The following is a 16,715-nucleotide window of genomic DNA, read 5'->3' as shown; positions in this document are numbered from 1 at the left end:
ACAGAAAAGGAAAGCAGTGGGGAGTCCCGGGGCTGCATGGGGCAGGCTCGTTCTCACCGCCACTCGGCCATCTGCTTCATGAACACTTCCTACTGCAGATGTCCAGTTTGCAGTTGAAAGTACAACACACTCCTTGCTGCCTGGTCTCAGTCCCAGAGTGGGAGAATGGCCCCTGGGCTCACATACAGCTTACTGAACTAGCCACAGGAAGTCACGCTCAGATCTCCCTGAACTCCAATGCACAAATGTTGGGGAAAGGAACCTGATTGGCCTAGCTCAGGACAGATGTCCACCTCTGTGGTGATCAGTCAGCACTGGGGGTCCTCGGGTATGAACTTGGCACTGGGAACTCACACCCGTGACCCTGTGGATCAGGGAGGCAGTTTCTAGAATAGAATCTTTACTATCAGGGCAGATGCCCCAGTGCTGCCTAGTACGCCACCACCTTCTCTCCTCCTGAAGGAATAGCCTACTTTCCTGCTTTAAAGCCTCACATCTCTGCTTCTGGATTTTTCTCTTATGTCAGACAATGCATGGGATAGGATGCTTTTTCTCCAGCTTCGCCTTTCCTTGTTCTCCCTAAAAGTAAGCCCAAGGCTCCTTTTATCTTAAAGGTTCACTTCTAGTCTCTATTAAAAAAAAAACAAACCAGACAGTGTCTAGCAAATAATTTGCATGGGAAAATTTCAGAGGTCTCAGAAATCTTGAGTTCCCAAAGTCCCAGAGTTTCTGGGATTCTTGCTAAGTGGCTTCTGGTATAAATGGGTCTTTTTCAGCTATTGGCAGAGTGGCCGTGTAAAGCCTGGTGGGCATCCACATTACTTATCATAGGCACTTCTGTTCGTATCTTTAAGACATGCCCTGCTGTGCAGCCCTGCGGTTCTCTAACCTGGGTGCACCGGTCAGACGTGGCCTCTTGCAATCAGGAAGCCCCACATGATCATACGCAGTGGCGGCAAATCGAGTAACTCTTGCTTCCTCAAGTTTTGTCAATTACACAGAGGTCTTTGCTTTGCAAGAAGGGGCATTTTCCTGCCGCGATGTGATCCCACAGGGCTACTGGCATACGAGCTGCCTCACCGCCCTGTGCACCAGAAACCGAAGAGGGTCGGTCTCTCATGCACCATTTCTAGCTTCAGGGTTGCAAGCGGCTCATCTTTGGCAAGGAATTGGTTATCAGCGCAAAAGAAGCCAGGAGATGCTTTCGGGGGGAGGAAGAAAGAATGAGTTAGCAAGGGGTCTTGAGACATAAATAAAAGTGTGGAGCTTCAGTCACAACTGTCAGAGTGATGACGGAGAGTGTGTACTTGGAGAGATCAGGAGGCCATACTTACAAATGAAAATCCTTTCCCGAGCCTCTTGCCAAGCCCTGTCCCTGAGAAGAGAATGGGCTCTGGCACAGCTCTGTGGTGCTTGATTCATGGGCCGTTTCCATCTCTTGGGGGAGAGCTCATGTGAACAGCATTCTGGAGCCTGCCTGTGGCGATGGCATGATTTATATTCCCTGGAGTAGGCAGGGGCTGGGTTTCTCCTGGGGTCCCGGGAGCAGATGTTGGCAGGGCAGGTGGGCACCACAGAGAAGCTGCGGCCCACCTGCTGGACCGTCCCCTCTCAGCCCCGCTCCAGGTCCCGTGCTGTCGTCCTCTACTGACTTTAACCTTTCGCCTTCATTGTTCTCTGTGACTGAGATGATCTAAACCTCAGCCATCCACCCAACTCCATGCAGGGGCTGGGGCGGGATCCAGCCTGGACTCCGGCCAGTAGGGAAGTGCTAGGTCAGGGGCCTGGAGCAAGAACAGAGACCTCTGCCTCTCTTGGAGGTCCAGGAGTAGAAAGGGCCAAGTCCGAGCCAGAAACCTTAGGCCTCAAGAGCCGCAGGAAAGAGGAGATAGTGTGGTGATCAGGCCCAGAGGGCAGGACAGATAGGCCAGCCAAGAGTCCTAAGCTGGGTCAATAGGACTGGAATGTGAGCAGAACGGGGAGAAGAGAGGTTTGGTGCATCCCCAGCTTGCCATTGCTGGGCAGCTGACTGGGTCAGGAGTGCCCCCCTCCACTCCTCCTGCCTTGCCACCTGGCTCCCATCCTCTCCCCCGAGGCCTTCTGGTCTCCCGTTTGCTGAACCGTGACTACTGGTTTTATCTGCAGAGCCAACACTTCTCCACTGTTCCTTCTATTTCACAACACAGCCCTTGGAAGAGTGGCCAAAGCCAGGCCATGAGTCGAAGTGCTCCAGGGACTCTTTCTGCACGACCCCTGGCTGTTTACTTATTCATACTCTCACCTTTATCCTCTCTCTCCCATCGCCTGCCGATTGTTCATTTAGCCTCTCTCTGTGTACACACATACACACACATCTACATACACACACCACCATGTCAATTTATTTTTTTGTGTTGCAGGGATTAGTGTGCCCATCTAGCACCTTCTCAGAGCTTTTCAGGGGCAGAGGCTTGTTTTCATTTGGAATAATCCCAGCCAAGAGCTGGGCACACACTGGTCACACAATGAATGTTTTTGAGGTTGGTTGACCTGATGACCGGATGGATGAATGTGTGGCACCAAAGTGTATCTTACCTTTCTAAATCCCTCTCAGGATTTGGTGCTAGCAGGATTTATTTTATTTTATTTAAGTTTAACTTACAGTATGTACCAGCCAGGACCAAAGCAGGAACAAGGAACCACACTAATTCGAACAGGGATAATTTAAGATAAAGAATTGTTAAGTGTGGGGCACCTGGGTGGCTCAGTCAGTTAAGCGTCCGATTCTTGATCTCAGCTCAGGTTATGGTATCACAGTTGATGGGATCGAGCCCCGTGTCAGGCTCTGTGCTGACAGTGCAGAGCCTGCTTGGGATTCTCTCTCTCCCTCTCTCTGCCTCTCTGCCTCTAAATAAATGAACTTAAAAATCCTTGTAAACTGTAACAGAGATTAGATTAGAGGGATTCGCTAGTGAAAGTATTCTAAAAAACACAGGAATCACAGATACAAGGAGCAGTCACTGCCCTTGAGGACTGAGACCAAGGAAGAAGGTCCCCACTCCAATTGAGGGCTGAGATGTGGACCTGTTTGGAGAAGTTGCTGTGGTCTCACACTAGTGGAACTTGCTGGAAATCCACCCTCAGAATTTGCAAACATATGCTCTCCAGGGTGCTGTGGAAAGGGAGATACCTTCATCTACTACAGAACCACCCAAGGAGTGGTTACCACGGGAGGCTGATGACCCCTGGGGCTGCCGCTGCTGTGTTTTGTAGAAGTGGTGCTGTGGAGAAAGCCCCCCGCCCCCGCCGCTGCAGGAACGAGGTCCTGGAGAAACCTCTGGTGGGGCAAAAGCCAGATGCCAGAGAAACTGCTTGCACCCCATGAGCTGCACACTGGAGAAGCTGCCCATGCAGAAGGAGCCAGACCCCAGGGAAGCTGTGCCTGCTTCAGGAGCCTGCTGAACCAGCTCGCTGCAACCAGGAAGGCAAAACCTCTTCCTCCTCTATGTCTCTCCAGCGCCCTCTGCTGACAAAGCTCAAAACTGTGCCAGCTGGCCCTTAAATGGCCATGATCCATTATTTTGGAGCAGGCAATGAGGGATGAATTTGGAGCACAGAGGCAATAAATGGGTAACTGGCACACAGTAAAAGTTACTCTTTTGGTGTACGGTTCCATGAATTTTAATCCATATGTGGGTTTGTGTAACTGCCACCACAATCAGGATACAGAACACTTCCATCATCCTAAATAACTATTATCTTTTTCTTTAATGTTTATTTATTTTTGAGAGAGAGAGAGACAGTCTGAGCGGGGGAGGTGCAGAGAGAGTGCTCTGTTCAGACAGAAGAGAGCCTGATGTAGGGCTTGAACCCATGAACTGCAAGATCATGACCTGAGCCAAAGTCGGACACTCAACCAACTGAACCGCCCAGGTGCCCCAAATAACTATATCTTTTATAGCTCTACTGTATAACTCCCTCTACCCCTAATCCCTGGCAACCACTGATCAGTTCTTTGTCACTATGGTCTTTTCCTTTGGAGAATGTCCTATAAATAGAATCATACTATTTATATAACCTTTCAACACAGGCTTCTTTCACTCAACCTCAAGTTTTTGAGTCTTCTGTATTGTTGACTGTATCAGCAGCTCATTCCTCTTTATTACTGAGTATTCCATTGTATGGATATACTTGTTTGCTTACACTCATAGAAGAACCTTTGGGTTGGTTCCAGTTTGGGGCAATTACGACTAGAACTGCTTGAAACATTCACTGATTACTACCTGAGGGTTTGCAGGGTAAATAAGTTCATTTCCTCAGGAGTAGAATCTCTGGGTCATACAGTAAATATATCGTTCACTGTGTAAGAAACTTCAGAGCACGTTCCAGAATGACTATACCCTTCTGCTTCCCCCACTTGCAGTGGATGAGCGTTCCAGTTCCTCCATCTTGTCAGCACCTGATATTGTCAGCATTGTCAGTATCTTGTCGTGGTTTAAATTTGCATTTCTCTTATGGCCAAGATACCGAACACCTCTTCATGTGCTTATTTCTTACATTGTGCCATTCTTATATTCTCTTTGGTGAAGTGATCATTCAAATCTTTTGCCCACTTTTCAAAATTGAGTTGTATGTTTTCATCTTGTTGAGTTTGAAAGGTCTTTATATATTCGGGATACATGTCCTTTGACAGATATGTGGTTTGCAAATATTTTCTTTTGGTCTGTAGCTTGTCATCTTCTTCTCTCGACAGTGTCTTTCACAGAGCATAAGTTTAATTTTTATGACATCAGTTCTATCAATTATTTCCTTATGCATCATGTTCTTGTAAAATGTTGAAGAAGTCTGTCATTAACCGTAGGTCACATAGTTTTCTCCTATATTTTCTTCTAAAAGTTCTAGAGTTTTACATTTTTATATTTAGATTTGTGATTCATTTTGAATTACTTTTTGTGTAAGGTGTAAAGTTTAGTCTGAGGTTCATTTTACAGGGCTCGCTCTCTCTCTCTCTCTCTCTCTCGCTCTTTTTTTTTTTTTTTTTTTTTTTTTTTTTTTTTGGTATGTGGATACCCAGTTGTCCCCAAGCCATTTATTGAATACTCTCCTTCCTCTACTAAATTGTCTCTGCATTTTGTCAAAAGTTAATTGGCTGTATTCAGGTGTCTATTTTGGGGCTCTGTACTGTTCCATTGATCTACATGTCCATACTTTTACTAATACCACACTCTCTTTGTGACTGTAACTTTATAGTAAGTCTTAGAATCTGCCAGTCATTCTTCCAGCTAAGTTATACTTCTTGAAAAAATTATTTTTTTAAGAGAGAGCACAAGTAGGGGAGGGGTAGAGAGAGAGGGAGAGGGAGAAGGAGAATCTCAAGCTCCATGCTCAGCACAGAGTCCAATGTGGGTGCTTGATCTCATGACCACAAGTTCATGACCTGAGCCAAAATCAAGACACTTAACCAACTGAGCCACCCAGGTGCCCCTCCTTCAGAATTATTTTACCTGCTTTAGCTCATTTGTCTTTTTATATAAATTTTAGAATCAGCTTCTCTGTAGCTACAAAAATGTCTTGAGATTTTGACTGGAATCATGTTAAACTTGTAGATCAGTTTGGGGAAAATTGCTGTCTTTTATTATATTGAATTAAAACCCATGAACATGATATGCCTCTCTGCTTATTTACATCTTTGATTTCCTTCATCAGCATTTTGTAGTTTTCAGCCTACAAATCTTATGTATTTATTTTTAAATTTTTTTAATGTTTACTTATTTATTTTGAGAGAGAGAGAGACAGAGCACAAGCAGGGGAGGGGCATAGGGAGAGGGAGAGAGAGAATCCCAAATGGGCTCTATGCTGACAGCACGGAGCCTGATCTGGAGCTCGATCTCATGAACCATGAGATCATGACTTGAGCTGAAACCAAGAGTTGAATGTTTAACCGACTGAGCCACCCAGGTGCCCCTCTTGTATATATTTTGTTAGATTTATACCTACGTATTTCATTTTGGGAGCTATTATAAGTGAGATCATTTTTAAAATTTCAGTTTGGAATTGTTTGTTGCTAGTATGTAGAAATACTGACTTTTTGTGCATTGTTTTTCTTTTTAACATTTATTTGTTTATTCTTGAGAGAGAGAGAGAGAGCACAAGCCAGGGAAGGGCAGAGAGAGAGAGAGAGAGACAGACAGACAGACAGAGAATCCCAAGCAGGCTCTGCACTGTCAGCATAGAGCCTGGTGTGGGGCTCAAACCCATGAACTATGAGATCATGACCTGAGCCAAAGTTGGATGCTTAACCAACTGAGCCACCCAGGCACCCCTTGTACATTGCTTTTATATCCTCCAACTTCATGAAACTCAATGGCTTTAGTAGTCTTTTTGTATATTCCTTAGCATTTTCTACATAGACAATCATGTCTTCTTTGAATAGATACTTTCTTTTCTTCCTTTCCAATCCATAGGACTTTCGTTTCTCTTGCCTTTTTGCACTGATAAGGACTTCCAGCTCTGTGTTGAATATGAATGGTGTGAACTGACATACTTACCTTGTCCCCAAGGTAAGTGTGATATTAGCTGCAGGCTTGTTGTAGTTGCTCTTTATCAGGTTGATGACATGTTCTTTTATATTGCTCATTTGCAAATTTTTATCATAAGTTGGTGTCAGATTTTGTCATATGCTTTTCTGTATCAATTGATATAAACATGTATCTTTTTCTTTAGTCTGTTAATATGGTGGATTATATTGACTGATTTTTCAAATATTGAATAAGCCTTACGTTCCAGGATTAGCCCTACTCCCCTCTGACTGTAGTGTATAATTCTTTGTATATGTTGCCAAATTCTATTTGATGATGCTTTGTTGATTGTTTTTATGTCTGTTTTCACTTGATCTATGGAATATTGGTTTGTAGAGTTTTTTTTTTTCCTCATGTTATCTTTGTCCACTTTTGGTATCAGGGTAATACAGGCTGCATAAAATGAGCTGGAAAATGTTCTTTCCTCTAGTTGCCAGAAGTGATTGTGTAGAGTTAGTATTATTTCTTCTTTAAATGTTTGATAGAATTTACCATTGAAACCATCTGGACCTGGATGTCATTTTGGATAGTTTTCAACAAAGAATATAATTCTTTGGTAGTTGTAAGACTATTCAAGTTATCTGTTTTATTTTGGATGAGTTTTAGTGGTTTGTGGTTTTTGAGTAATTAGTCCATTTCATCTAAGTTGTTGAATTCATATGTGTAGAGTTGTTTGTAGTATTCTCTTATTATCCTTTTAATTTCCTTGAGCTCACTAGTTAGGTTTCCTCTTTCATCTCTGACATTGATAATTTTTGCATTCCCTCTCATATACTTGGTCTATCTGGACAGAGGCTTATCAATTTTATTGATTTCTTTTAAAGAGAACCAACTTTTTGTTTCATTGATTTTTTTTTTTTAAAGATTTGTTTTAGGGGCACCTGGGTGGCTCAGTCAGTTGAGTGTCCGACTTCAGGTCAGGTCATGATCTTGCAGTTTGTGAGTTTGAGCCCTGTGTTGGATTCTGTGTCTCCCTCTCTCTTTGCTCCTCTCCCACTCGCACTCTGTTTCTGTCTCTTTCTCAAAAATAAATAAAACATTAACAAAAAATTTTTAAGGTTTGTTTTCCTCTTTCAATTTCATTGATTTCTGCTCTGTTATTTTTTCCCTCTTGTTTGGTTTGTTTTGCTTTTTTTCCCCCTAGTTTCTAGAAAGCTCAAGTTTAGATTATTAATATCAGATCTTTTTTCTTTTTTTGTTTTACATTTTTAATTTTAAGTAGGCTCCATGTCCAATGTGGGGCTTGAGTTCATGACCCTGAGATCAAGAGTCACATGTTATACCAACTGAGCTAACCAAGCACCCCCAGATCTTTTTTTCTAATATAAACACTTAATGCTTAAAGGTAACTCTAAGGCTTTATATATAGCCCACAGATTTTATGTTGTATTTTCAGTTTTGTTCAGCTAAAAATATTTTTTAATTTCCCTTAAGTCTTCTTTGACAGTTATTTAGAAGTGTTGCTTAGTTTCCAAGTGTTTGGAGATTTCCCTGTTATCTTTCTTTTCTCACTTTCAAATCTAATTGCATGGTGGGCAGAAGCCATGTTTTGCAAATTTTCAATTATTTTAAATTTGTTAAGGTTTGTTTTACCACCCAGGGTATGGCCTATCTTGGGGAATGTTCTGTATGCATTTGACAAGAATTTATATTCTGCTGTTATTGGGTGTAGTGTTCTCTAAATGTCAGTTTTATTCAGTCAGTTGATGATGTTGTTCAATTCTTCTATAATTTTGTTGATTTTCTGTTTACCAATTCTGTCAGCTAGTGAGAAAAGTATGTGGAAAGCCTCTGCCAATTCAGCCACTTCTTTCAGTTCTGTCAGTTTTTGCATCATGTATTTTGAAACTCTGTTGATAGGTAAATACACACTTAAAATAATTTTATGTTCTTGGTGAGTTGGATCTTTTGTCATTGTGTAATACTCCTCTCTATTCCTGGTAATTTTCTTTGCTCTGAAGTCTAATTTGATCTTCATATACATAACCATTCCAGCTTTGTTGTTTTTTAATTTTTTTAACATTTAGTAATTTTTGGGAGACAGAGAAGGAGTGTGAGCAGGGGAGGGGCAGAGAGAGAGGGAGACACAAATCTGAAGCAGGCTCCAGGCTCTGAGCTGTCAGCACAGAGCCCAACTTGGGGCTCAAACCCACAAACTGTGAGATTATGATCTGAGCTGAAGTTGGATGCTTAACTGACAGAGCCACCCAGGCACCCCAGCTTTGTATTGAATAGTGTTTGCATGGTATATCTTTTTATATCTTTTTACTTTTAACTTACCTATATCATTTTATCCAAAGTGAATTTCTTGTAGAAGCATTTAATTGGGTCATATTTTTTAATTCCATTCTGTTGATGTCATGTTTAGACCATTTATATTTAATATAATTATTGATACCTGTTGATTTATGTATGTCATATTAATATTTGTTTTGTTTTTCAATTTACATTACTCTGTTTTCATTCCTCCTTTTGGGTTACTTGAACTTTTTTAAAAAACCTATTGTAATGTATCTCTTATATCTTTGACTAGATCTCTTTTTATAGCTCTTTAATGGTTGCTCCAGAGATTATAATATACATACTTTTCACGGTCTGCAAGCTCTATACTATTGATATTTTATTAATTCAAGTGAAATGTAGAAATCTTACCACCATGGAGTGACCTTTCCCTCCACCCTCATCTTGCATTTGTCCTGTATACTGCATCTACATACATTAAGATTCCATCGAACAGTGTTAGGAGAAGAATAGTCTATTATATTTACTCAGACATTTAATATTTGTTACTCTCCCTTCTTCCCTGATGTTCCTTGTTTCCTTCTGGTATCATTTCCCTTCTGTCTGAATAAGTTTCTTTAACAATTATTTTAGTGTAGGTCAGCTATTAATGAATTCTCTTACTTTTTGTGTTAGTTATATATTGCTGAATAACAAATTCCCAAAAATTTAGTGGCTTAAACAATAAAAATTTATTATCCCACCATTTCTATGGGTCAGGACCCTGGCATGGCTTAGTTTGGTCCTCTGTTTCAGAGTCTGTCTTGAGGCTGTAATCAAAGTATCAGTTACAGTTGAGGTTTTGTCTAAATGCTTGACTGGAGAAGAATCCATTTCCAAGCTTACCTGATTATTGGCAGCATTTATTTCTTTTTAGCCTGTTGGACTGAGAGTCTCAGCTCCTTCCTGGCTGTTGCCACACTGTGCTGGATTACTTGCCATGTAGTCCTTCCCAACATGGCTGCTTACCTCAGCCGTGTACAAACCAAGAGGCAGTAGAAGTTAGAGTCTTACATAACATAATCACAGAAGTGACACCTATCACTGTGCCATATTCTGTTGGTTAGAGGAAAGTCATAGGTCCTTCCCACCCTCAGGGAGGGGATAGATTGCATAGGCATGAACAAGAGAGTATGTCTGTAACCTCCAGGTGCCAGTTTTCCTTCATCTGAGAATGTTTTTATTTCACTATCGTTTATGAAGGATATTTTCACTGGACATGGAATTCTAGGTTGGTCATTCTTTTTTTTTTTTTTCAACATTTAAAAAATAAATTTCCATTTCCTTCTGAGTATCCACGGTCTCTGATGAGAAATCCTCAGTTGTTTGAATTATTATTTTCCCTATGCATAATGCATATTTTATCTCTGGTTGCTTTCAAGATTTTTTTTCTTTGTCTTTAGTTGTCTGCCATTTAATATGATGCATCTGGTCATGCATTTCCCTCGGTTTATTCTGTTTGTGGTTCACTCAGCTTCTTGATCTGTAGATTTATGTCTGACACCAAATTTGGGGAATTTTCATTCATTATTCCCTCCATGTTTTTCTGCTCTACACTTTCTCCTCTCATTCGTGGGCTCTGAATACATAAACGTTAGGTCTTTTGGTATAGAACCACAGGTCCCTTGGGTTTGTCCATTTTACAGAAAACAAAACAAAACAAACACAACTCTTTTTTTTCTATTGATCAGATTGGATCATCTCTATTGCTTTTCTATCTTTAGGTCCATCGATTTTCTTCTCTTATCTCCATTCTGCTATTGAGCCCCTACTGTGAGGTTTCATTTCAGCTATTTGTTTTTAGTTCCAAATTTTTCATTTGCTCCTTCTTTTTTTAAAAAAAAATTATTATTATTATTTTTAAGTAGGTGCCATGCCCAACATGGGGCCTGAACTCACAGCCCTGAGATCAAGAGTCGTGTGTTCTACCAACTGAGCCAGCCAGGTGCCCTTCATTTGCTCCTTCCTAATAGCTCATGTGCTTTGTTGAGATCTTCTTTCTTGCCGTCTATGCAAGAGTCTTGCCCTTATGTGTAGCACTTTTAAATAGTTGCTTTAAGGTCTTTGGCAAACAGTTCCAACATTTGTGTTATCCTAGCACAATTCCAAAAGGCATCTGGTGATTGCTTTTTCCCCTGCAAGTTGAGATTTTCCTAGTTATCCAGATGCTGAGTAATTTGGGATTATATCCCGGACATTTTGAATTATGTTATTGAATTGTGTTAAACTCTGGGTCTTGTTTGACTCCTATGGAGGATATTGGTGTTTTTGTTTAGGTAGGCAGTTGGGATTCAGGTCATAAGCTCTGACCAGCTTTCATTGTAAATTCCATTTTCAAAGTTTTTACCATGCTCCTCAAGTCTGCCCCACAGGTGCACTGTTCAGTGGCCTGTTCAGGAACTGGGCAGCGGCCCATCTTGTGTTTAGGTTCTCATAATCTTTAGGGTCAGATCTATACATGTGCAACTTGGGGTGAATCCAGGAATTCATAAACAACTATATGTGTTCCCTTTCCTCAATTCCTCCCTGTGTTGTCACCAGTGGTTTTCAATTCCCCAGGGCTCTTCTTTTTAGCCCACTCATCAAAAAGCTGGAGCTTTATTTACACTGTCACCCCACCCCTTCGCTACACCTTTCCTGCAGGGCCTTTCACATCATGGACCGAGGGTCAGTGGGGGAAAGGAAGAGAAAAAGCAGAGGGGTTACCCTGCCCTTATGGGGCCACATTTCCTCTGGTTACACCCAAAGTTTTCCTTTCCCTTAGGGTTGGACTCCTTCCCGCCCCCGCTGCTGCTCTCACTGCCACTACTAACTCAGGAACGTTTGTGGCCTAGAACATGAGAACAGAGATGAGAGAATAAGAAAAAGGGGTGGCTTTTTTCTGTTCTCTCTGAGTAAGAAATATAGGGCTCCTCCCAGAGCTTTGTCTGTTCCCACTGATGCCCACTTCTGTGTTTGGGGCTGCATGGAGACCTGTCTGAGGGATTCCAGAGACAGAACAATGTGAAGCTCCCTATTGATTTGGTGGCACTTTAGTTTCTGGCCTTCTTCCCCAATCTGCCTGATATTATTTACTTTTCACATTCCTCAGATAGCTGTTTCATGCAGTCTATCCATGGTTTAGAGTTGTATCCAGCAGGAAGGATGGGGTGGAATGTGCTTACTCTGTTTTACCTGGAGCCAGAACCCAGTACAGCAGGATATTTATAAAAAATACTTAGTAACATTTGTTGAGTGAACAAATGAATGAGACATCAGAGAGTTAATCTTGACCTCTCCCCTGAGCACCAGACCTGGATTTCCATAGCCTACAGGCATTCTGGAAGGAAGTGTCTAAATAACTGAGTCAACATCTGTCTACTTGGCGTCACCAACTACCCTTCTTGTCTGCATGTTCAGCATGTCCAAACTGAACCCACTCCTCTTCCCCCTAAGACCAACTTCAACTTTCAGTTTCTCCATTTGCCACCAGTTGCCCATCCGCCATATTGTAACTGCTACTTGTCCCTTCCGTGAGTTGCCCAGGCAAATAAGTTCTCTTTCTGGTAACATTTCTCCTGTCAGTTTAGCCTTGCCACCCTAGTTCATATGTCTGGACTAACGGGGCTGGCCCAACCACAGGGCAAGCCAGAACCATGTTGGTGACAATATACAGAAACAAAAGTGGGGGGAGCCAGCCCAGACAGTCTGTTTCTACAGGGAACAGAGGCTTAGAGCAGAGGAAGGAGCTCCTATCAAGATTTCAGAGCCCAGAGCTCTATGGAAAACTCGCCTCACCTGGCTTGTTGAAGCCCAGGCACCTTAATGTATTAGCACAGTAGCTCCCAAGAATGGGGCTTCTGGTGGGTTCCCGGGGCTGATCAGGTTTCAGTGAGCTTAACCCTGGGCCTTCAGGGCTGCTTCTGAGTGGGTGCTGGTAATAGCCACCCAACTATCCCACATTCTCCTCTCTGGGCCTGTTGACTGTCTCCCAAAAAAGCAGCCCTGAGCCCATCACCCCATGTTCAGAGGCCTGGGCTGACAGTTCTCAACTGCCTTCCAAGTTCCAAGCCCTCCACCATTTATTCCTCCTCCTCTCCCACTCGTACCCTCTGCTCCAGCTCAGCTGGACTATCTCCTTGGCCCCAAAGAGCCCCCACACTACCTTGTCTCCACACCTTTGCTCATCCCACTTTCTGTGCCAGGAAGCACTCCCCCCAAGTCTTTACCTACCAAAGTTGTATTCTTCAAGATGCCTCTCAGCTGCAGCAGATTCTTTTATGCCCTCCCTGTCTTGGTCGTAGGCTGGTACCCTCCATGTGCTCCTTCATAGTCCACCTTAGCCGGTAGCCACTAGTCATATGAGCTTGTAAGTGCCTTGAAGACAGGTGTGGTGTGACCCTCCTCTGTTTAGCCTCTGCAGTCCTTGCACATGGGTCCTGCCCAGTAATCTGTGGAGTCAGAGTGAATGGAATCAGACTAGGTGACGTGCCATCTCTAGAAGGTCTCTCAGAGAGATGGGGGGTGGCGGCGGTGACCGTGACTTGAAGGCACTCTTGGGATCCCTGCTGTAGAGACGAGGCTTGTTTTGTAAATGGAAGAGTCCTTTGTCTGTGACATCGCCTGTTTGTTTTTCCCTTCAGTGTTAATACTCTGAAGGGTCAGAAAATAGGAAACAACCCCATTAAGCATGAGATTCTGAGGGCTCTGTCTGCGGCTGACAGCAAGAGTGGAACTGCAAGATAATGGAGGCTGATACTGGTTCCGGCCAATTCTTCTCCCTTTTGCAAAGCACCGAATGACAAGCAGATTTCTCAGCTCCAAGCAGGCAGTCGCATTCAGATGATGAATGTGTCCCTGGACAGAGGAGCTTGTTGAGTGATATTTACCAGGGTCTGTGCGAAGGGCCCTCGGCCCCCAAGGGAGCATTTCAAACCTTCAGCTGCTCGCCTGTTCAGCTGCTGCCCGTGGGCGGAGAGAGGAATGAAACCTCACTCCCTGCTCTCCAGCAGGGTGGAAGCCAGGGTGATTTGTTTAGGTGCTCAGATGGTTCCTGCTTTCTCTTGCTTTCCATATTCACCCCTGCCCCCACCTAGCCAAACGCCAGCTGGGAGGGACAGGCCTGGAGCCTTAGAGGGGAGAGGATGAGTGGGGAAGGCGACACCTAAGACCTGGGTTCACGCCTGGCTCTACCACTTGGGGCTCTTTGGCCAAGTTCCTTGGCTTCTCTGAACTCAGTCATCTCAGAAGTAAGTTGGGGACAACAAGAGCCATGTCACAGACAATAAAATGGAAACTACTTTGCATATTAAAAAGTGCTCTCTGGCTTACGCCATTCATTCATTCACCAGTTTCTTGTTGCATACTCATTGCATGCCAGGCCCTGTGCTGGCTTTGAAGTGCTGTCCAGATAGTGTGCACCTGGAAGGAAAGCGGGCTAATGGCCGTACCAGCTGTTGGCATGGTTCTGGGGCAAAGCCAAGTAGCTGGCCCGCAAAGCATATCTCTGTGCTGTCTTTGAAGACTGCTCCACTTTTGACACATTTAGGGCTTCAGTCCTTGGGAACCTTTCCCAGGGACCAGGCCTTTGCACGACCTTCCGTAAGGAACATGGCTGAATCGGGGCTCTGGTGCCTAATTACCGGCTGTTAGTGTGGGTTCTCCAGAGAAATAGAACGGATAGGGCAACGCGCACACACACACACACACACTCAAGAAATTGGCTCACATGGTAAGGAAGGCCGAGAAGTCCCAAGATCTGCCATCAGCAAGCTAGGGACTCAGGAGAGCCAATGGAGTAAGTTCCAGTCTGAGTCCAGGTCTGAAGGCAGGAGAAGACTAATGGCCCAGCTTGAAGACAGTCAGGGAGAGATGGAATTCTCTCTTACTCAGCCTCTGTGTTCTGTTCAGGCCCTCAGCGGATTGGACAGGGCTCCCACACGGTGGCCAGGGCAGTTTGCTTTCCTCAGTCTTCAGATTCAGATGTCAACCTCATCCAGAAACACCCCCACAGATACACCCAGAGTCATCCCGGAGGGACCCAGTCAAGTTGGCCCATCACACCAGGCTTAACATTCACACAGAGCATTCAGGCTCTTCGGGCAGCTTCTCACACTGTGTGACTCCATAACGACCCAGTGAGGGGCTCATTGCCCTTCCTGTCATGACATTCTGATGTCACAGGTTCACCAGCCTGTTTTAAGCAGGTCAAGTTCACCTTAACCCACATGTTGATGTGCAGAGCCTGTTCCCTCTGGGTGCCGGGATGCCCATCCCTTTCTAGGCCCCACTTCTGCAGCATTGAGAGGTTTGTGCCTGGCGGCTGTCTTCTTCCTCCAGGGCCCTGACGCCCTCCTCTCTTCCACCCTGGTTCTTAGTCAGCAGGAGACCTCAAACAGAGTCATTGTCTGGGCAGCACAAAGTCTGAGTGTGACTCTTATGCTAAGGCGGGCAGGCAGGGCTGCTGTATCAGCCTCAAGGCCCTGTGAGGTGTGGCGACACCTGTGAGGTGTGAGGGGGACAGACCCCAGATGGGCAGCGCTGCCTCAGATGCACTCGCTCCTTCGCCCACTTTCTGGGTCACGTTGGGCCACAAGTACTCAGCGTTTACAGTTCATAAGCCTTTTGTCATTTTAATCGTGCTGATGAATCGAGGCACTCCTGGGTATTTCTGTTTATTTAAAACCCATTGTAGATGTTCTATTGCAGTCTGTCATAGGGGAAATATGAATTTATTAATTTGAAAATTGCAGTCTCCTCATGGTGAGCTTGCAAAATGGGCCCCAATCAGCAACGCTTCTCAAGCCTCCATTTCAAACAGTGCCCGCTCTGCCTGGCATTATAGCCACTTGTACGTGTATCCGTCTTCTTGCGGGGAAATCGCCTTTTCAGGCCACGTGTCCCGTAGGCCCGGCATGGTGCCTGGCGCACGTGAGGCTCTCAGTTACCATTTCTGGAATGGGCTAGACCGGAACGTGGGTTGGGGAGTTTGCACACCGCCACACCCACCCGGGCTCTGCTCCGGCTGTTGAGCGCTTTCGGGTGTCTGTTGGATGCCGGGAGCGCAACACTGGTTCAGGCACAGCACCTACTGTCAATAGAGCTCACAGCCAAGTTAGGGTGACAGCCAGCAACGACCAACCACAGTGCATCTTGAGAAGCCCTAGATGGAGGAGGGAAGAGGGCCACAGGGACACCGAGGGGGCACTGGGCAATGCCGCCTCAGGGAGGCCCTGAGTACCAGGCCTGCGCGGGGCAGGGAAGTGGCACGGGCCCTCGAGCAGACTTCCACAGCTGAGCGCGTCTTTCTCCTATTGGCTGACCCCGCGATTTCCCTTGCAGGCCCTGTGCCAGCAGTGAGACAGAGAGCGAAGCCGGAGACCTCACGGACCAGCAGTTTGAAGAGATGAACAACAAGCTCAACTCGGTTACCGACCCCACTGGCTTTCTGCGGATGGTTCGCCGCAATAACCTCTTTAACAGGTGCGTGCGGGCTCTGTCCTCCAGCCCAGTTACAGGATCACACGGACGCTCCTTCCGGCCGGTTGGGCTTCTGGCCCGTGTCTTGAGTTTCCAGTGAGTTTCCACAGCCCCGCGCTCGTCAGGGCTTCGGGGCCACAGCAGCACCTCTGGGTCGAGTGAGGAAACAGTGACAGGCTAGATGTGAGAATCTGCATTTGTGTGGGATGGGAGGCCCCTCTTCACATAGCCGAGAACCACCCGGCCGCCCGAACAGCAGGCAGAAGCCACACAGAGCAGAGCCACCTACTTCTGGGCCACTTTTGTCAGTAACCTGTGGGCCAGACGCCGGAGATCGAGGGGAGCCACGGAGAGCAGGGATGCCAGCCTTCCTGGGGGAGAACTTGTCCAGACCCCAGCCCACCCATCCACCCTGACACC

General features: G+C 45.1%; 1 protein-coding gene across 1 annotated transcript in view; it reads left to right on the top strand.

Moving 5' to 3' along the window:
- Nucleotides 1-16,715, top strand: part of TTC28 (tetratricopeptide repeat domain 28) — a 622,119-nt gene that overhangs the window by 562,124 nt on the left and 43,280 nt on the right. Inside the window, exon 13 of the mRNA XM_049619809.1 lies at nucleotides 16,158-16,298. Coding sequence (XP_049475766.1) covers nucleotides 16,158-16,298 — 141 coding nt within the window. The remainder of the gene's footprint in view (nucleotides 1-16,157; nucleotides 16,299-16,715) is intronic.

The sequence above is a fragment of the Panthera uncia genome, assembly GCF_023721935.1.
Source record: "Panthera uncia isolate 11264 chromosome D3 unlocalized genomic scaffold, Puncia_PCG_1.0 HiC_scaffold_8, whole genome shotgun sequence".
NCBI classification, from domain to species: domain Eukaryota; kingdom Metazoa; phylum Chordata; class Mammalia; order Carnivora; family Felidae; genus Panthera; species Panthera uncia.
This window is presented reverse-complemented; position numbering and strand designations above follow the sequence as displayed.